At 40.8% G+C, this 19,855-nt stretch overlaps 2 protein-coding genes across 7 annotated transcripts in view; one reads left to right on the top strand and one right to left on the bottom strand.

Moving 5' to 3' along the window:
- DMXL1 (Dmx like 1) overlaps nucleotides 1-10,760 on the top strand; it is a 71,724-nt gene extending 60,964 nt beyond the window's left edge. For 2 of the 4 annotated variants that reach the window (XM_079995257.1, XM_079995255.1), the window contains 9 exons: nucleotides 431-572; nucleotides 3,971-4,021; nucleotides 4,288-4,348; nucleotides 4,598-4,725; nucleotides 5,180-5,272; nucleotides 6,006-6,097; nucleotides 6,711-6,763; nucleotides 7,289-7,506; nucleotides 8,178-10,760. In XM_079995257.1, the coding sequence (XP_079851383.1) occupies nucleotides 431-572; nucleotides 3,971-4,021; nucleotides 4,288-4,348; nucleotides 4,598-4,725; nucleotides 5,180-5,272; nucleotides 6,006-6,097; nucleotides 6,711-6,763; nucleotides 7,289-7,506; nucleotides 8,178-8,402 (1,063 nt within the window). In that variant the 3' untranslated portion in view covers nucleotides 8,403-10,760. The remainder of the gene's footprint in view (nucleotides 1-430; nucleotides 573-3,970; nucleotides 4,022-4,287; nucleotides 4,349-4,597; nucleotides 4,726-5,179; nucleotides 5,273-6,005; nucleotides 6,098-6,710; nucleotides 6,764-7,288; nucleotides 7,507-8,177) is intronic. The other 2 variants (XM_079995258.1, XM_079995256.1) reach the window with 1 other exon arrangement.
- On the bottom strand, nucleotides 457-19,170 carry LOC307226826 (uncharacterized protein). Of its 3 annotated transcripts, XM_079995915.1 has the most exons (4): nucleotides 16,018-19,170; nucleotides 15,729-15,864; nucleotides 15,497-15,578; nucleotides 8,852-8,976 (listed from the first exon to the last, which is right to left on the bottom strand). In XM_079995915.1, exons 1-4 carry the CDS (start codon nucleotides 16,059-16,061, stop codon nucleotides 8,870-8,872), a joined length of 369 nt encoding a protein of 122 aa, XP_079852041.1. In that variant the 5' UTR covers nucleotides 16,062-19,170; the 3' UTR covers nucleotides 8,852-8,869. The 3 variants fall into 3 exon arrangements, 1 of the variants encoding a protein (XP_079852041.1); XR_013843564.1 differs by lacking the exons at nucleotides 8,852-8,976; nucleotides 15,497-15,578; nucleotides 15,729-15,864; nucleotides 16,018-19,170 and adding exons at nucleotides 457-581; nucleotides 717-3,551; nucleotides 7,377-7,490; XR_013843563.1 differs by having other exon boundaries at nucleotides 8,837-8,976; nucleotides 15,222-15,578; nucleotides 15,729-19,170.
- Nucleotides 19,171-19,855: the final 685 nt, after the last annotated feature.

Raw genomic sequence — 19,855 nt, 5'->3', positions numbered from 1 at the left:
CAGATTCACAGTCATTGAGCAGCATTCCTCCACCACCCTCCCCAAGGTCACAAAGAGCTCAGAAAGTCTCAGAACAGAAAGCGCAGAGGGTACAAGCACAAATTACAAGACATAGGAGTGATATAGATTAATAGGGACAGGGGTGTGTGTGATCCTTACCATTTTTAGGAGATGAGTTCTTTGCTCTCTTACTGTGATTATTAAATATGAAATATTCTAATTGGTAAGGCATTCCTTTCGTTTGATCTTCTTATCTACTACCACGGGGGGGGGGGGGGAGCCGATTCCCTGAAGCCTGACACAGACCCTTCTTACCATTTTACGGTAGCCTAAATTAGAGATGTTGCATTAAAATTTGTAGATGCAGATGGGCTGAACAACTACCGTTTCTTGCAACATAAATTTCTCATTAGAACATTTTCCTTTATAGAGCTGATGATTTCTTGGTTATCCACGCTCGTGATGACTTGGGAAACATTCAGGGAACTACTCCTTATACACACAGCAATCCTGGCACTCCAATCAACATGCCTTGGCTTGGTAGTACCCAAACTGGCAGAGGTGCTGCTGTGGTGAGTCACCTGCGATAGAATAATCCTTGAATTACACACTATTACACACTTAATATTGAATATGGAATATTTAAGTTTTATTAGGTGTTAGAAATCATATTCAGAATATATACCCTTCTAATTCTTTTAAAGATTAATAATTACATAAGAAACTCTCAGCACTTCTGTTATTGTGTGAATCCATACGTTTAACAGTTTTCTTCAGTGCCGACAGTCCAAATGCTGTTGGAAACAAAAGCAAAGTTTAGTAATTGTGCATTGTCTAAGAACATGATATATCAGTTAAGAAGTTGCTGGTTGAATTCTCAGTCCCTAATTGTAGCACAGAAATTAGAAAACTAATCTGTCCATGTATGGTGGTTGAAAATGTGACACAAATTCATGAAGCATTTTGAACATTCCAAAAGGTACCATGCTAACACTAAGTTTCCTCAGCTTGCCTCTGTTGCCATTGATTCCTTTCAAAGGGCAGAGATGGAGAAGCGAGGCAAAGGCAGGGCCTGGTGCTGATGCCCATTATCCAGAAGTTTCTTATGTTGTGCAAAGGATAAACGTCGAGAGAGATCCAAGTTCAGCCTAGGGTTTACTTGCTTGCCTTCCTTCCCTGGCCATTTATTTCTAATTTTATACATGATTGAGCTCTCTTTTTTTGTTGTTGTTTGAGTTTCACTGATCTTCATGTCTGGCTCTTGATATGACCTTTGTACGTGGGGAGAATTTACTAGCTGTGGATCTTCCCATCATGGTGCTACAATGATAGAAAAGCTGTGTCTTGAAAAATTGTCTCTACAGCCACTGTTACTCCCAGTTAGTTTTATTTACTGCCTAGCCCAGTTTCCTTTAAGCAGAATAATTCATTACAAAACAGCATTGATATAGTACCTTTTAGAGCTTTCAAAATGCTTTGCATGCGTCATCTAATTGTAACCCTTACAACAACTCTTTACAATAGGGGCAAGTATTTCTGTGCCCTTACTATGGGGTGGGAGTGCTGAAACTGAGAGTCACTTACGAGTCCTCAGTTGTGTGTCTTGTGTTTTCATTTTCTTCAGGATTCTTTATCCATCTGTGTTTCACTTGGTCCAATGTAACTCAGTCCACTGTTGACTCCATCAACATCCCCTTGGATTCCCCAACCTCTCAGGACCTCTTCTTCCTTAGCTTTGGTTACCTTTCCATGCTGTCTCTAAAGCGATTCTGAAGTTTTAGTTCTGGTCCAACTGTTCTGACACTTTCCTCAGGAGAGAACACTTCTGAAAACATCTCTCTACTTTTACTCCCCAACATTTTAAATCCTCACCAGTTCTGAGTTCTCACATCAGCTCTGCTAGTAGGAATCTGAGGCTGTGCAAGCTGCTTGCTATTACATTAGGAAAGCTCACTTGTTTTTGTAGTTTAACCTCTTTATTATGCTCTTCAGTTGATGATTCTTTTAAAGAAACATGCATGAGCCATTATGTGTATATTGGCCCAGAAGACGTTGGGCACTGGATATATTTTACAAATCTCATGCATGCCCTTTATTTCCCGATGGAGGAAAAATGGCAAGTTTATCTGCAGTTATGTGAGTTAAAGTTGCCAGACACAAAGCAAAATAAATAAAACTTGATACAATTAACAGGGATTAGCTTCGGTTTATAAAATACTGAAACTAGTTACTTAAAATAACTGCTTGAAAGGGTTCTATATGTATCCTCGGTTTTTATTTTTGTATCCATGCTCGGTTATTTTTGCCTTTGCAAAAAGTAGAGAAAATAAAGCAAAAGTAAGATGGATTACACTAAGATCTCAAATAATCTCTAAGGCGTGTGTCTTTGAGCCCAGTGATACTGTAGGAAGATAGTAATTGCTCAGACAGTAGCAAGGCTGTGATCCTATGCATTGTAATTACCATATATCTTCTTTTGCTGCAAGGTTGAATTCTCACTTCAAATTTATGGTTTTTATGTAACATCCAAAGGGAGAATTTGGGCATCTTGCCCATGCTAAAGTATTGGCACAACTTACACATCCACATAGAAGGAATTTTGAGTACTCCCTTCAACTGTTACACTAGGAAGACCAAAGCAAGTGTGCGGTATTCAGCAAAGCTGGATGTGTACAGTGGTGCCTCGCAAGACGAAACGAATCCGTTCCGTGAGTCTCTTCGTCTAGTGGTTTTTTCGTCTTGCGAAGCAAGCCCATTGACGGCTTAGCGGATTAGCGCTATTAGCGGATTAGCGGCTTTTAGCAGCTTATCGGATAAGCGTCTTAGCGGCTTAGAAAGGGGGGGGGAGGAAAAAAAACCCGCAGGAACTCACAAGACATTTTCGTCTTGCGAAGCAAGCCCATAGGAAATTCGTTTTGCGAAGCACCTCCAAAACAGAAAACTCTTCCGTCTAGCGAGTTTTCCGTCTTGTGAGGCATTCGTCTTGCGGGGCACCACTGTACATGTTTTGTTTTACCTAATCTTTTACCTAGAAATGGGCGCTGCTAGCTATGGAAGAATGCCTTGTTCAAATGACATTGACGGATGAAACACTTTCCTTAATGTGTCTGCCTTTTTGACGTAATTTAAACTCTGTTTTTGCTCTACATTTTTTCTCAAACTGTGGGCAAGGGACCACCCGTGGGCTTCATAGCCTTTTCGTGGGACTGACACTGTTCCCAGTAGCTGCTCACATGCACCGTGAGTGCATAAGCACACACAGAAGCAAGAGGGGGTTGGAGAGTGAGATGTACCATGCAAAGTTGGAAAGGAGCAAGAGAGAGAGAGAGAGAGAGAGGAGGACAGAGTGCCCAGCCAAATATGAGAAAAGGAGGAGGAGTGAATGGATGATCTGAGGGAGAAGGAAACATTTGGGGCTTGCTGCTACTGCATCTTCTGGCCCTTCCAAATCCCACACCTACACTCCAGTTCTCCCATCCTCCCTGCTAATCACTTACCAAATCAGAATGCTTCTCCTCCCTCTTCTGAGGGGCAAAGAGCCAAAGTGGGTACTGATGGAAAATAGATAAAAGGTTAATATTAAAAAATAAACTTGGAGTAGAGAAGATGGGGATAAGAAATGGAGAAAGAAGCATATGTAAAAGTAATGTGGGCAGGGGAGACAAATTAAGTGTGAAAGGAGAAGCTGCAGAAGTATTTAGGATACTCCTTAAAAATTAGGCTTTATGAATGTGCCACATACCTGTGTCAATACCTTAACTACCTACTGTAATACATGCTCTTTAACCGAAGGCTACTTAGATACATAATTTTCCAGTTAATGCAAATAAGTCACAACTAAATTTTCTGTGATTGATTAAATGCAAAACACAATGTTCTTCATTCCTAGTTAACTTCTGTAAAAGTTTGTTTGCCTCTCTCTTACATGCTTCTGCTTCTACCTCTGTCTTACTTACCTTACAATATACAGGAATATTCCAATAATTTTAATGGAATCAGAAAGGAATTGGCAAGAAAAGAGGTAAGAATGCAGCCTAGAGTGTTTCTATTGGGACCCTTAGTCCTGTGGAACGAAAGCTCCCACACTCAGGGGTTATGTTCTGTTGATATCAGTGTGCACTAATGCTGAGGGAATTATGTAGCTTTCATTGACTTCCATCCATATTTCAGCCCCAAATTCATGAAGGTAAACAAACTTGGTAGCGTCTACATTTTACATCACTAATTACTTTTAAAGGCTTCTGATCAATTTTGCATCTTACCTATTTATTTTTGCACATCTAACAGATGATCAAGAAGGCTATCAATAATGTACGAAGAATGGCTTCCCACCCAACACTACCTTACTGTAAGTTTAATATTTCTAGGCCATTTTGATGTTTGCAATAGTCCCAATTTATTATGCAGTGTATGGAAAAAAATGTTTGAAAATATCGAACAAGGAAAAGTGCCCCTTGTTTAAAAAGATGGAGGAAAAAAACAGCATACTTGTAGGCGGCTATAATTCTTAATTCAGATTGAATCTGTTTTTGGCCATTTTAACTATACCTTAGTTTTAAAGAAGTGTTGAAGTTTTGTGGATTATTTTTTATTCCAGATTTGACAGGTGCTCAGGATGGCAGTGTGAGAATGTTTGAGTGGGGCCATTCTCAGCAAATTACATGTTTCCGGTCTGGTGGCAACTCCAGGATTACACGGATGAGATTCAATTATCAAGGCAATAAGGTAGCGTCCCTTTTGTATCTCAGAATTTTTTTAAAAAAAGAAATGTGTTTCTATGAAATGCTCTGGTTGCTCCTTCCAGTAGCTTAGGATACAATAAGTTTAAGTCAGTAGTTCCCAACCTTTTTTGGGCCATGCCCCATCTAATAATCTCTACAATCCTGACATACACACACCTTGTGAAATATAATTCTTACTATTCAAAAAGTGAAAAGTGAACGCAGAGGAAGCCCAAAAGGCCATCATTCACTGTTAATAACTCATTCTCGAATTGCTCCCCTTAAAAATCAAATGGCCCCCCTGTGGGGGGGGGTGCCCCACATTGGGAACCAAGGGTTTAAATGTTTAGGATACAATAATATTAAATGTATGGGCAATATATAAACACACAAACACAAACAATATATGTTGGAACTGCATATATATTCATATTTTTAATGTTGTTGTTTTTCCCCAGTTTGGGATCGTTGATGGTGATGGGTTTATAAGTCTGTATCAAACAAACTGGAAAACGTCTCTACTTAATGGAAGCACACCCAAACCATATTTGGTGAGCCTAAAAAGTCCCCCCTCCCCCCAGCTTGCTTTTGTTTGATAGCACCATGACATTGAAAAGCTGTATTTTAATTGTTATAAGCTGCTTATATTCTTGCCTGTGGTTTCCTCCTATGCTTTGCACACATACTTTGAAGTAAATAGTTGTAAGACATTAAACATCTATTGTTAAATATACTTGGTTGAAAAATTGCAGGTTTTGTGCTCGTTCTTCTTCTCTAACAGCAACCCACAAGCCAAATGGCAAACCACTTCTGAAACGGGGGGACTTTCTAAAAGTATTTTATGATATGATTTTAGGGACCTTCCGTTCAATGAAAAGAAGTAAAAGCAAAACGAAACAAAAAACACCTTACCAGCTTTGGCTGGTATGATAGATGTGACTATACCTGGACTGGGAGAGCTTGACCACAATAGTTGTGGCCCTGGGACTTCAAGATAGGATTAATGCAATGCACTATGAATGTTATGGTTCCCTTGCAGTTGACCCAGAAACTGCAGTTAGGGCAGAAGGCTGCATGCTACATGATTGCTGACAGATATGAGATCTTATCAGCATTTAACACTCCTGCCATACTGGCTGAGGATTTGTTACTGAGCCAAGTTCAAGTTGTTACTATGACTATGGAAAGCCCGTAGACAATCTCATACATGTTACTGTTTATAAGACCAAATTATATATTACTTTTATTTCCAACCTTTACTTACTAATGCGTTACAATTTCCAGACATGGCAGTGCCATAACAAAACAGCCAGTGACTTCGTTTTCATCAGCTCTTCATCTTTGATAGCCACAGCTGGGCAGTCTACTGACAACAGGTACTGAAATTTGTTCCAAGATCACAGTGGTAAACTGAGTGCAAATGAAAAAAGTACTTTTTATGTTGGGCTGTGCCAGTGGCAGCTTGCAGTAGGGGAAAGTGCTTCCGCTCGCACAAGGTGGGACACCTGAATTTCACCAGTTCCACCAGCCCTCTGCAGTCCTCAACCCCATATTTCACACTACTTAGGAGGGCCCCTCCAGTCCTTGAGACCAGTTTATCGGAGTGCACAGGACACTACAGTAGGTAGGAGAGAATTGGCAAAAATGAATTATCCTGCCTTGCACAAATGATTTCTAAAAGCATAAAACCACCAAACACAGCAGACCCGTTAAAATTAATGCATCGAAATTATAGCCATGAATTTCAGTGGGTCTACTCGGAGTAGAACTTAATTATTATTGCAACAGTGTCATTCCCTCAGAGGCAATCTGTCAGGGGCTGCAGATAGGCAGTCCATTTTATCCGGTGCAGGAAGCGTTATCCTGATATAGTGAAGTAGACACACTGTATACACACAAACACTATTTGATGTGTATAAAAATGGAGGGCACCAGCAAGTGCAATTCAGAAAAGTTTATTTGATTATTTTTATCTTTCTCTTTTTTTAGAAATATTTGTCTCTGGGATACTCTGGTTGCACATTCTAGTAGCTTAGCGCATGGTAAGTTTAACGCATATATACAGACAATTTAAAACTAAAGATTTATATGTGCGTAGATAATTGTTATATTTCCCATAAAGTTTGCTACATTCTTTATCAAGCTTCTGCGAAACAAATACTGTGGTCTAGATTTACATTCTTGTTCCTTGTTTAGTCTTATCCTCACAAATCACTATTCATTTTACATGCAATCAACTGACCAATAGATTATTGGAACTTGTGCTAGAGCTTATTGGCAACATCTTGTCGAATATGTGCATTATTAATAGAGGACAAATTTCTTGATTTATGTGGTTCCTCGTAGTCATTTGCTTAGGGAGGGGAACTCTCTGCATCCCATGAACCATGTGCATGAGAGCCAACAGGAGAATCAGTAACATTTTAGTTTCTTTGGACTTGAGTTTGGCACTTTAAAACCAGGTTTAATATTGCAGTTCATGCGCGCTATTATTGTTACACAAAGCTTTATACAAGACTACAAATAAAATACTAATACTAATTTTATTTTATTGATTTGGATTTTAGCCTTTCCTTGTCATGATACTGGAGCAACTGTCTTAGCATATGCCCCCAAACACCAGCTATTAATATCAGGTGGCAGAAAAGGCTATACCTGTTTAATAGATCTTCGGCAAAAGCAGCAACGACAGTTTTTCCAGAGTCACGATTCTCCAGTTAAAGCAATTGCTGTGGATCCTACAGAAGAATATTTTGTCACAGGATCTGCTGAAGGAAACATAAAGGTAACACATTGTAAAATTCCATTTTTAAAGACTTTGATACAGTGGTGCCTCGCAAGATGAAATTAATCCGTTCCGCGAGTCTCTTCGTCTTGCGGTTTTTTTGTCTTGCGAAGCACGGCTATTAGCGGCTTAGCAGCTATTAGCGACTTAGCGGCTTGAAGAAAAAGGAAAAAAACTCGCAAGAACTCGCAAGACGTTTCGTCTTGCGAAGCAAGCCCATAGGGAAATTCGTCTTGCGGAATGACTCAAAAGACGGAAAACTCTTTCGTCTAGCGAGTTTTTCGTCTTGCGAGGTATTCGTCTTGCGGGGCACCACTGTAAATATAAATTTATTACACATTCATTAGAGCATTGCCTAAGAATTATATTGAGTAGGACTTTCATGTTTTGTTCTCTTCTGCTTTTTCCCTAGACCTAAGACTATTTACTATTGCCTTAACTATAAATTCGTTTTTATTTAAAATATTTATACCCTGCCTTTCTTTATAGAAGTTGAATTAGGCTTGCAGTACAAACCATAAAATGAAATCTATATTAAAAAAACACAATAACCAATGTTACAGTATTGATGAAGTAATTTTAGTACAAGATAATGGATTAAGCAAACAATATTATCCTTGTAATAGCAAAAACAAACCCACATATTGAAATATTTTTCTTTGTGTTTTTAGGTATGGAGTCTATCTAACTTTGGTCTTCTTCACACTTTCATCAATGAACATTCTCGACAGTCTATTTTCAGAAATCTTGGGACAGGTGTCATGCAGATTGAGACAGGACCAGCAAATCACATATTCTCATGTGGAGCTGATGGGACAGTAAAGATGAGAATCTTGCCAGATCGATTTAGCTCACTCAGTGAAGCATTGAAAAGTGATGTGAAATTCATGCTCTAGTATGGTGTTAATACTGAAATATATTTTATAAGTGGGTAACAATTGTATGTAAAGTATGTTGATGATTGTACAGATAACACCACAGTAACATTTTTCGATGTTTATATTTATTTCTTGGCGCTTCAGTCCTCGATGCACTGATGCCTTAAAGATTTAATAAGTTCCTTCTGGTTTTGCCTCAACCATATGCGATCATTCAGTAAATGTTTAAAATATGTATGTTGCTGAAGTTTTTTATGTATGTTGCTGTGTTTTTAATTTGTAGATGAACGTGGTCTTTTTTCGTTTATCCTTCTCTAAAGACCCATACCATAAGGAAGCCTTATGACGTTTGCCTGATAAATACAACTATCTGTTGCCAAATTCCTCCTCCTAGCTAGCTATGAGTATGGGTTGTACTTGTCTAAAATAAGCACCTCTTGAGAGTTGAGCCACCGCTGCTACCTAATCCCTGGAATCCAAGTTGATCATTGTTGCAATTTGAACTCTGTACGCAGAGCTAAGAATTGAAGGATAGACTTTGTGTCGGAACTTTCCATGCTTGAATGGCTGCTATCAGGATGGCAGTCTTTTCCTTGAACCAAGAGACATACAAAATATATATTTTTATCTAAGCCCTGTTTAAAAAATATGCAAATATTATGTGATTATCTCTCTCATAAAACTGTTTAAGAATTATATTTAAAGAAAACAATACATGAACCTTTAGTGTTGATGAAATGAACCATAGGAATGTGCTGCATAGGATACTGAATGCAAATTGTTCTTTTGTAAAACGCTGAGTGTTTCAGGAAATAGACAAATAATGCGATTTACTCTTTCTGGTGAATTTGTTTTCATTTAGCCCAAAGATGCTGTTTTCTCCCCAGCACTTAGATCATAGTGTTTACCTTGTAACTGCCTTTCTGAAGCAAATATAGAAAATACTGCAAAAGAAAATGACTAATCTGGGGTATGAAATATACTATAGATTTATAATGGGGGAAATCAAAGTATATTGAAATAAGATTTTCACGTTTCTTTTGCCAAAATGTAAAAAGTGTATACACTAACTGTTTTGACCAAAATATACAAATGCACAAAGCCTTCAATGTTTTCTATGTGCTAAAAGAACTATTCTGGGTTACTCTTTCATTTTAGAAGTGTAGAAAAGTATGTAAACTAGATAAGAGACTGGTTACTCAAATGCAAATAATATACTTTTTGCTATAATATTGGGGGTGGGAACAGTGTCAATACAATGCTAATTGTAAAAAAAAATATATGTCTGGGAATGGATGCTGTAAATAAAACAAAAATGAAGGGCTTGTATAATGAATTTTGTAATATTCTCAGGACACATACTTTAACATTTTAATTTTAATATTTTGTAACATTTTATATGATTTTAAATGTAATTTTTTGCAGATTTCTGTGCAAGGAGCAGAGGGGTGGTTTCTAAGCACTTAGCCGGCATTTAAATTTGTGCAATAACATATATGCTACTATTGCAGAGAAGAAATGCACAGTGGCATTTCAAAGAACTAGCACAGTTGTTTGATACATTGAATTTTAATCATTTTCCCTCTGAAATTCCCATGAATCAATTGATGTTTTAAGACACAATGATCAGGCCATGGGGTGACTTGGTGACAATAGCTCTATCATGTGCCATGAAGCAGTCACATGACTGGAAGGCATGCCTTTTAATACCCTGCTTATGAAGGAAGTAGCACCAGCAAATAAGTGCTTGGAGTGGCCTGTAGAGTGGCCTATGTCCCTTCTATAAAGTCATCAACAAGGATGATACATGCTAGGGTTATGGAAAGTTATGCTTATGTTGGACAGAAAGCCTGCACAACTATTTTGGAGCAGATCATGAGTTTGAGTGTTGTGACGATTATATTTCATGTATGTATTAAAGCATTTCCTCTTTAAACAGTGTCGCCCTTCACATTTTAATTCAAAAGACAAATATGGGGAAATGATTTCAACGTTAAAGAGACAAACCCTAATTTTCCAGTTTCTGAGTTTTATATTGGGATCACAAAGGCAGCCAAGCATACTGAAAATTTACAGTTCAGGGTACCAGCAGTTCAGACTTTTTTAAAAAAAAAATTAAATAAATTTAAGATGGAAATTTATATTTTGAGAAGTACTATTGTTTTTCAGTAAACCTTTTGACAAGTTGCACTTTAAGTATGCCAATATTCCAATATTGTGTACAGTTCTGCACTTCTACAAGGAAAATGGGTGAATGAGTGTGTTTGTGAAGAATACTCCTCAGCTAATAACTCAAATTTTGTAATATTTTCATGTATTTAGTACCCACCCATAATGCCTAAATAAAAAGTTGTGTAGAGAATCATTGTTCCAAAATGCCATAGTTGCTATGAACTTTTTATGAAGACTCTTTCCTTAGCGTGAAGGTCATTTTAAGGATAATAATGTTATGTCTGTCCCCTCAATTTAATATATTCCCTCCCACCTTTCTTTTTTGTGCTCCTAGTGAAGAGGTTGAAGCATGCAACTTCTGAGTCTGAAACTAACCGCTGTTCCCTCTTACATCTGAACTCAAGGAATTGTGGTTCGTTTCAAATTACCAGGATATGAAACCGTAGTTTAAACAAACAAACCATAATTCCTTGAAATTGGGTGTAACAGTTTGTTTAAGCTGGATCATTCTACTCATCTTTTGGTATACTTAGTTCAGTGCTCAATCTGGCTCATTCACAAACTGGGGAAACCATGGTATGATGTTGAAGATTGGTAAGGTATGCACTTTTCCCCACCCTTCTAATCAATTTGTTGCTGAAATATAGATTTCATACATGATCATGAATTTGTACCAAGAGTGGTTAACACATCAGACTGAAAGCAAAGGAAGGAATTCAGTGTCACACTCTTCTGATGCAAAACTTGTCAGCTTGCTAGACACCACAATCCGCATGCTGTTATGGGGTTCTCCTGACCCCTGCAGGCCACTTTGGGGGACGACATGGGGACACAGGTGGTGCTGTGAGTTGAACCACAGAGCCTAGGGCTTGCCAATCAGAAGGTCGCGGTTCAAATCCCCGTGACAGGGTGAGCTCCTGCCAACCTAGCAGTTCGAAAGCACGTCAAAGTGCAAGTAGATAAATAGGTACTGCTCCAGTGGGAAGGTAAACGGCGTTTCCGTGCACTGCTCTGGTTCACCAGAAGCGGCTTAGACATGCTGGCCACATGACCCAGAAGCTGTCTGTGGACAAACGCCAGTTCCCTCAGCCTATAGAGCGAGATGAGTGTGCAACCCCAGAGTCGTCCGCAACTGGACCTAACAGTCAGGGGTCCCTTTACCTTCACTTACCGGTAATATAGAGTATTTATTAAAACATTTTATGCCACTGTTTGGCTGTAACAAGGCACTTTACAAGAAAAGGAAGAACAAAAATCGATGAATTGGCACAGTAACAGAAAACATTGAATACTAAGACAAAGTTAAAACCTCCAGTGTCAAGTTAAAATTCATTCAAAGCCATGCTGCCTTAAAATACGTACGCTGTGTGTATGATGTAAACCAGGTTTTTCTTCACACATGTGTAAAGGCACTTCCTGTGTATGCGTGTTTGTTCCTCTCAATGCAATGTCGATTAGTAGAATTCTTGGGCAAAATCTCCTGTATGAATGGGACTACAAAATACAGAAATACAAAGTACAGAAGATTCTTTGTTTACTTCATTTTCCATTCATGCTGTCCCATCTGGCACCTGCAGGCCAGAAGATTGGATCTTGCTTCTGTTTGGGAGGAACAGCACTTTCATTTAGCAAGGTGGAACCCAGGAACTGTGCAGAAAGCCTAAAGTGTTTGGCTGTTTCCCAACATAACCATTTAATAAGAGGGTGTATGATGATTAATGTTAAAGAAATTTCTTCCTTACATGAGCATAATTGCTAAGTTCTTGTTCACAGCTTAGACTTTCAAGATGTTGAAAAGACAAGAGTGATGGGAGTGAGGAAACTTTACATCTGTAACCTGTGCTTATCTGGGCATCTCCTTAGTGCATCTTCTTCTCTGGGCACCAAGGAGTGTTCGGAGGTAACAAGACTCTTTCTTGGTGCTATTTCAAGAGGTGCTTGCTGGTGGCCTCTTCAGCTACTGTGGTCATTAAGAATGCTATCATGCATATTCTAGAAAAAGAGGTGTCAGAACTCACCATGAACGCCTCCCCTGTGACAATGGCACCCACCTGAGAGGTGTCAGAACTAGGTTACAGTGAGTTCTGGCTGAACAAAAGCCCTGCTGTCCTGTATGGAGCCTGTAAAGTAAAGGTAAAGGGACCCCTGAGTCGGTCCAGTCGTGGCTGACTCTGGGGTTGCGGCGTTCATTTTGCTTTATTGGCCGAGGGAGCCGGCGTACAGCTTCCGGGTCATGTGGCCAGCATGACTAAGCTGCTTTTGGCAAACCAGCGCAGCGCACGGAAACGCCGTTTACCTTCACACCTATTTATCTACTTGCACTTTGATGTTCTTTCGAACTGCTAGGTTGGCAGGAGCTGGGACCGAGCAACAGGAGCTCACCCCATCATGGGATTTGAACCACCGACCTCCTGATCAGCAAGTCCTAGGCTCTGTGGTTTAATCCACAGCGCCACCTGCGTCCCATGGAGCCTGTAGGTTTTGAGCTAAAACTCCCCATCCCTGAGCATTGGAAATTGGCCCACACCTAGCTGAGGCTGATGGGAAGTTGGGAATCTAGCAATATCGAACGTGAAACATCAAGGCTTGGATCCAGAGAAGGGGCCTGCCTTTGTATGAGACAGCATCATGCAACAGGAGTTTTGCTTGCTGTTTTGGTGTGTCTGTGCAGTGCAAGGGGCTTTGCAATCCCTATGTTTAGCAGAGCTGCTTTCTGTAAGGATTGGCTGTGCAGTCAAATTTCCCATGGGAAACTCAGTCACGCAGCTGATGGGTGGTGACTTCAACCCTGCTTTCCACAGGGTTCTGCTGCACAAACTTTCCATAAGGAACTTGGTTCTGCAGCTCTCTCCGGCCCAGTCTCTGCCTGTCCCACACCTAACATCCCATATGACATCAGGTGTGGATCACAGGATTTGAGGGAAATGGTTCTGCAGGCCACATTGGGACCTAGGCTGGTTCCCCACCCTGATGTAGCAGTTGGCACTGACCAATAAAAGTTGTGTTTTTAAGCCGAACAGCAACTTTTGACTTAGGTGTTACTTGCAGCAGTTATTTAGCCCTATCCTATATGTGGATGGTACTGAAGCCTTTAGATTTGATCCCTGATGGGGAAAAAAAACCCATTACTTTCAAGTGATTGTATCGCTTGCTTGAACAAAACCATCATTTCAGTTTCTAAATTAGAAACTAACCCCCCCCCCCATCACATCAAGTATGAACTTTCAAAAATAGTTCATGTGGAAGGCTTGCACTGAAGGTGGACTGTTAGTTACTGGGTTTTCTTATGAAGGGAAAGGGGGCCAGCAGTGGTGTATTTTTCTCTTTTCTCTCTCCCTCCCACTGAAAACCTTTTGCCATTTTCTCAGTGGCAATACTGCTTTGAAATGTTGCACAATTTGCTGCACCAGACACCATTTCTTGCCTTCATGCCTTCCAGGAAGAGCAGGGGAAAGAAGGTTGTTGTTTTTTTGAGCATCTGAAGATATTACGCAAGATCTTGCAGTATTTTTTTTAAAGTCTCACATAATGTCAGAGTTAACCTGCAGAAAGCTTAGTGTATTATGCTACTTTTTTTTATAAAAAAAGTGGAAATTTTTACTTTAGAATTTCTCAAGTCAGCTACCTTAGCACTGGTGGAAAATGCTATACAAATCTAATGATCCGGAGATCACTGTTAGGATACAGTGTGTTTGTGCAATGCAACCACTCATTTTACTCATTGATTTGCTGTCCCTAGGCAGATTAGCATTTTTTTAAAAAAGCAGGTGCCTTGAAATGTATCATTAAAGAAAATTAAGTCAGTTGTAATTCACGAATACCAAGTTACGCTTTCAATCTCTCAAAGCTTTTCAAGCAACTGTTGGACAGACATTTTAGGATCTCAACAAGACATGCAAAGAAAGAAGCCTCTGAAACAACCAGCCTTCCCTGCCCACCAGTTAAATATGTCTAATCAGATATGCTACCTGCGCTAAAAACACTGGGCATCTGTTTTCTGTGGTGTTAGATGTGGTCATCTGGATCCAGCCCAGCTGTGCAATATTTCTACTTTCAGTTGCACTCTGATAGCTTTACTCGATAACCCATCTCCTTCTGTTATAAGGAATAACGTAGGAGTTGTAAGATTACAATTTAAAATAAAAGTAATTATGCTAGGTGATTGCTTAGGCTTCAACAACAATTCTTTTAAAAGGTTTCATCAGATGAGTGAACAGTTGCTCTAGCTTAATAGCATATTTATACATAGCAATGTCTTAAAGCGTCTCAGTGCAAAAGAGTGTGCAATAGAATCAGTTTGTCTTGTTTTGAGAATCAGGGAAGCAAAACATCTGGGGTTGCCAATTTTCAAGACATACAAAGTTGCCTGATAGACTGCCGACTCAGAGCCTGAACCAAATCCAGGACATTTGCTTTAAAAATGTTAAATTCGCCCCAGTTGGGCTTGTAGGATCCCCCATAGAAGACATGTCCTCCCTCGTCCCCGCTCCTGCTGAGCCATGTGGAGTCTGGCTCTCTGGAGCCCGCCGTGACCCAGGCAGCCCTGGTGCCTTACGAGGGCGGCTTCCTTGGCATCTCAGAGGAAAGACAGTCCAAGCTGTAAGGTGAAGTTCACAACAGCATGCACTGCTCACCGAAAAGTTGTTTCTCAGAAGGTTGCCTTACCATGAGTGCTGTATACCAGAACATGCTGCAGCTGAGCCCCAGAGAAAGAGACACGCTCACTGGGGAAATGGTGAGGTTCGTTCCATGGTGGAGCTCTGCCCAGCATTGGTAGAGAGTGAGGGCAAACTCCGTGTTCAGCTTCTGGTGGTTCATGATGTCAGTATAAAAGCTGTCCTTCCCCTGCTCTCTCTCCAGGTCTTCAGATATTATGTCATCTCAATGGAAAAGAAGAGAAGGCTAGCAATTATAACTGTTTTAGGGACTTTCTTATATACCCTGAACATATCCTTGGAAATAGACATTGCCTTCATGTTTTCCTGGGGTTTTCAGTTCTGGCTGGCAGGAGGTCTGCAGAGCCTACAGGGAAACAAAGAGTCACATGGGATATGTTTATTTTCTGAACCTCAAAACAGGACTCAGACAGTTACAGAGAGACCTTTCCTAAGAAGCCTTACTTAGGGACTAATATTACTCTGGAAGATACATCTATATGCAGAAGCGTTTTACCTCTTTTGTCCTCTGAAAGAGGGGTCCAGAGGGGAAGGCGGAGGGGGAGGTTGTGGGTGAGGAGGAGGTCTCAGGGAGAGGCAAAATCTTATTTCTCTTTCCCAAACAGGAAAACACTTTTCTCAGCCTTGAAAGCCTAGAAAAGAAAGAGAAAAATGTGAGAAATGGGGCCCACAGTTAGTACTCTCCTGATCTACGTTCCTAAACTGATTTTGGCATTCATGCCTCAAAGCTCAAGAGGAATTCACTATCATCACAGAATGCAGATGCTGAGAGAAATCCTACTTACATGTCTATCTTCTTTCTGTAACAAACACAAAATGATCCAACCATAGGAGCTCACCAGGCCTTTTAGCACTCTGGAGACCAGTAAGCCAGCAGAGGGAGGGGTCACAATGGCTTCTGTAAATCTGTTCCTGGAAAATAGGGACACTTGGCGGGTCTGCTGAGGTGCCCAGATGGGAGACCACCAGAGAATCCATGATATGGTGCTTATAATTATACAGACAAAAAGTACTTTGTAAATAAATACATATATAGAAGGAAAGGAAAAGCTATTAACCCCCTTCCCTCCAAACCACTAGTTTCCTTCACAATGGGAATCAATGTTTGATGTGAGTATTTGGGCCTTGAGCTCTTTCAGTATAGAGCTGGGATGGAGAACCTGTGGCCATCTAGATCTTGTTGGACTCGTTTCAGATCCTGCCAGCATAATGGTCAGGAATCTTAGCTATAATAATAATTATAAAGTTTATTACTTATACCCCACCCATCTGGCCGGTCCTCCCCAGCCACTCTGGGAAGCTTCCAATAGGATATTAAAAACACAATAAAACATCAAACATTAAAAAACTTCCCTAAACAGGGCTGCCTTCAGATGCCTTCTAAAAATCAGACAGTTGTTTATTTCCTTGACATCTGGTGGGAGAGTGTTCCACAGGGCAGGCACCACTACTGAGCAGGCCCTCTGCCTGGTTCCCTGTAACTTTAGTTTTTGCAATGAAGGAACTGCCAGAAGGCCCTCGGAGCTGGACCTCAAGTGTCTGGGCTGAACGATGGGAGTAAAGATGCTCCTTCAGGTATACTGGGCCGATGTTGCAATCCAACATCTGAATGGCCACATGTTCTCCACCCTGACCTACAGAGGTGTCTATGCCCAGCATGTGGATGTTGGGGCCAGGGATCCTTTGTACTCACCGCCCCCTTCAAGTGATTAATGTATCCAAGTGCTATGGTCCATCTTCAAATTTTGTATTTTAAACACTATGAGAGCAGAGTGGAGCAAGCACAAAGTTAGTTTCTCAGGTGAGGAGGAGGAGGAAAATAAGTATCTTTCTCCAAGCAGGTCCTATGACCAATGTTTAATACTCTACTTCAGCTGTGATTGTGCCACATATATAAAACATTTGGATTTTTATTTTGTCTTCTATGTCAGCCAGGAAGACTGCTTCTGCTTCAGACTTATGAACTCTAGGACTGCCAGAAGCTTTTCACCTGAAGCAGACTAATATGCTTTTAATTATTGTGCACTAGTAGGAAGTTTGTGAGATAAATGCTGCAACATTGCAAAATTAGAAAACAAGACAAACAGGAGACTTGACACCTGTGACAGCAATTTAAAACTGCATTTTTCAGACAGAAGATGAGTCGTCTCTTTTTTCTCTCAGGATTAGGTAGGTCTTTTTAGGCTTTCCTAAATAGGTGAAGACTGTGGATCTAAAGGGAGGGTTTTAAATTGGAAGTGCAGCTGATTAATAAGGGAATCTGTAGTTGCAAGAAAAGGGGAGCCAGGGTATCAAGCGCCTAAAAGCCAGAAATTCCAATGTTTCCGTTTACTATGAAAAATAGCATTTAAACTTAATTTAGAGCCTCTTACTTTCTGCCTTTTACAGTTCTCTCCTTGTTTTTAAACTTCTGTATAGTATTTTGTATGTTTTAGTAGAAAAGGTGTCAGCCTCATTACAGTCTGAAGTGGTAAATTGGAGACAAGATGCCCTTTAGGGTCACTTCCAATGCTAGTTCCAAGATTGTTTGTTGCTTTCCCCCCTTAACAGACGGGGAGCTGAAGCTACAATAATGGCAAATTATCTGGGACCATATAATACAGCAGGTCTAAGTTTAGCCTACTTCCCATATTGCTATATAAATGCTAAAGAGAATACCAACAACTTTTTGTTGTTGTTCAAGGTCCTTCAAGACTCCTTTCATGACAAAGCAAACCCAAAACCCACTACCTCTTAATAAATATTGTGCACTTCCAAATATTACTTCCAATGCATCACCAAACTGTAGGATGAATGGTGACAGGGATTCCTACAGGTTGCTTTATTCTGGAATGAAATTATTCAGGAAATATGAAAGATTGTTAAAACACATATTCAAATTTTCTCCCCAGTTATCCCTACTAAATAAGAGGGCATACATTTTGCCATGAATACATTTTGCCAAAAGGAATTTTGACATGGGTGCTGCCAGGATCCCTATAGAAAATAGTGGAAATTGTTAAAAAAAATATGGACTATATCCTTATGGCATTAAAAAATCTATTGGAATTTAGTTATTGAAGAAAAATAGCACATACCTGTAAATCTGAAGCTAAACTATATCTCTCACCACACTATCTACAGAAAGATGGTTGTGATTTTAAATTGAGTGTCATTATTTAATAAGTTTAGTATGCCCAGCTGGATATAATGTTGATTTTTTGTTACTGTGTTGTGTGTGCGTTGGGGGTATGTATTATGCATACACAAGTGGGAACTGCAGCAAAATGTTGTAGCGTAGTCCAGACCCCATAAGAGGCAGTCTGGTACACCTTTTTGAACCTTGGGAACTTTAGTTCACATCTCAGAGCTATGATTCCCAGCATTCTTAAACTACAGTTCCCAAGAATATTTGGGGGGAGTCATGCACTTTAAATAGATGGCATGTACACATTGAGACACCCTTCAGTACTGTATAGTAAAACCTTGATTTCCCCACCTCAAGAGTCAGCCATGATGTGCCCACTGAGCACGCAATGGGACTACTGGGGGCTATTTCTCCCTAACACCCTGCCCCCAGGTTTAGTATCCGTAAACCCAAGCGCACTGTCCCCTAATGGTTGGTAGCAAAGAATACATACATATATATATATTATATAAATATATTATATATGTATTTGCACGTGTGCTCACAAAGTGGGATGGTGGGGGCCTTGCAAAACGAGGCTAGATGACCTAGCAACATTGGTCGTTGCTGGGGGGAGCCGTTTACCCCCCCCCCCAAAAAAAAAAATCAAGTAAATAAATAAAAATACTTAACTAAAAGTAGACATTGTAGAAAGATTTTGACAGATTTTCCTGAGCACTTGGGGTTAAAAGAAAGCGATTTAAATGTCCATCTGCCATGGGTGCTTTAGGTGAGATTCCTGCATGGCAGAGGGTTGGACTAGATGACCCTCGGATCTGATAGACAGAGGATGATGACAGGCGGGCGTCCTGTACCGGTTGAAGCAACAGGAGCGCTGAAGCACCCAAAGGCGGGGCACTTCAGAAAGGAGAGACACGTGTTTCGCATTCCCGTTTCTTTACAAAGGGTTAAAGCATGGAGAGAGAGACCACGGCTCTCTTGCGCCTGAGACACGCGGCCAACGAAACCCCCCCTCTCCCGCTGGCGAGCAGCGGCCAACGCCCTGCCGCCACTGAGGGCGAAACCTTACGCGGCGCACCTTTCAAAACTCCGCTGAGACCCCCGCCCCCCCAGCCCTCTCCTCCGCTCTGCGATTGGCCCGAAGTCTCAAGCCCCGCCTCTCCTTGTCCCCCTGTGGGCCAAACCTTTTTCTTTCACCCGCCTGTCAATCCGAGCCGCGCTCTCTCTCGCGCCCCGGGGAGTTGGGAGAGTTGTGAGGAGTCGTCAAGGTGCTGCTGCTGCTGCTGCCGCCGCCGTTGGGTTTCCCCTCCCCCTCCCAACGGTTTCTCCACAGTGAGTGTGACGTCGTAGCCGCGACCCTGGAGGGAGGGGTCGGTGTGTAGGGGGGGGGTCCTTTATGACGAGAAAGAGAAGCAGCGGCAGCTTCTCCCCGCTTGTGAGGAAGGCGCCCGTGACGGGAAAAATGCTCTTTTTAAATAGTTTACGGTGTGTTGAGG

This window comes from Podarcis cretensis (genome assembly GCF_951804945.1).
Source record: "Podarcis cretensis genome assembly, chromosome: 11".
Lineage (NCBI taxonomy): Eukaryota > Metazoa > Chordata > Lepidosauria > Squamata > Lacertidae > Podarcis > Podarcis cretensis.
The sequence above is the reverse complement of the archived record's forward strand: the minus strand, read 5'-3'. Positions and strand labels throughout refer to the sequence as shown.

Bases quoted from the DNA above. Each gene is read 5' to 3' on its own strand.
- LOC307226826 (XM_079995915.1), bottom strand. From the start codon at position 16,061: ATGGTTGGATCATTTTGTGTTTGTTACAGAAAGAAGATAGACAT. The intron at 15,865-16,017 runs GTAAGTAGGATT...TTTCTTTTCTAG, and splicing joins TACAGAAAGAAGATAGACAT to GCTTTCAAGGCTGAGAAAAG. The intron at 8,977-15,496 runs GTATATAAGAAA...TCTTGGTTCAAG, and splicing joins TTTCCAAGGATATGTTCAGG to GAAAAGACTGCCATCCTGAT.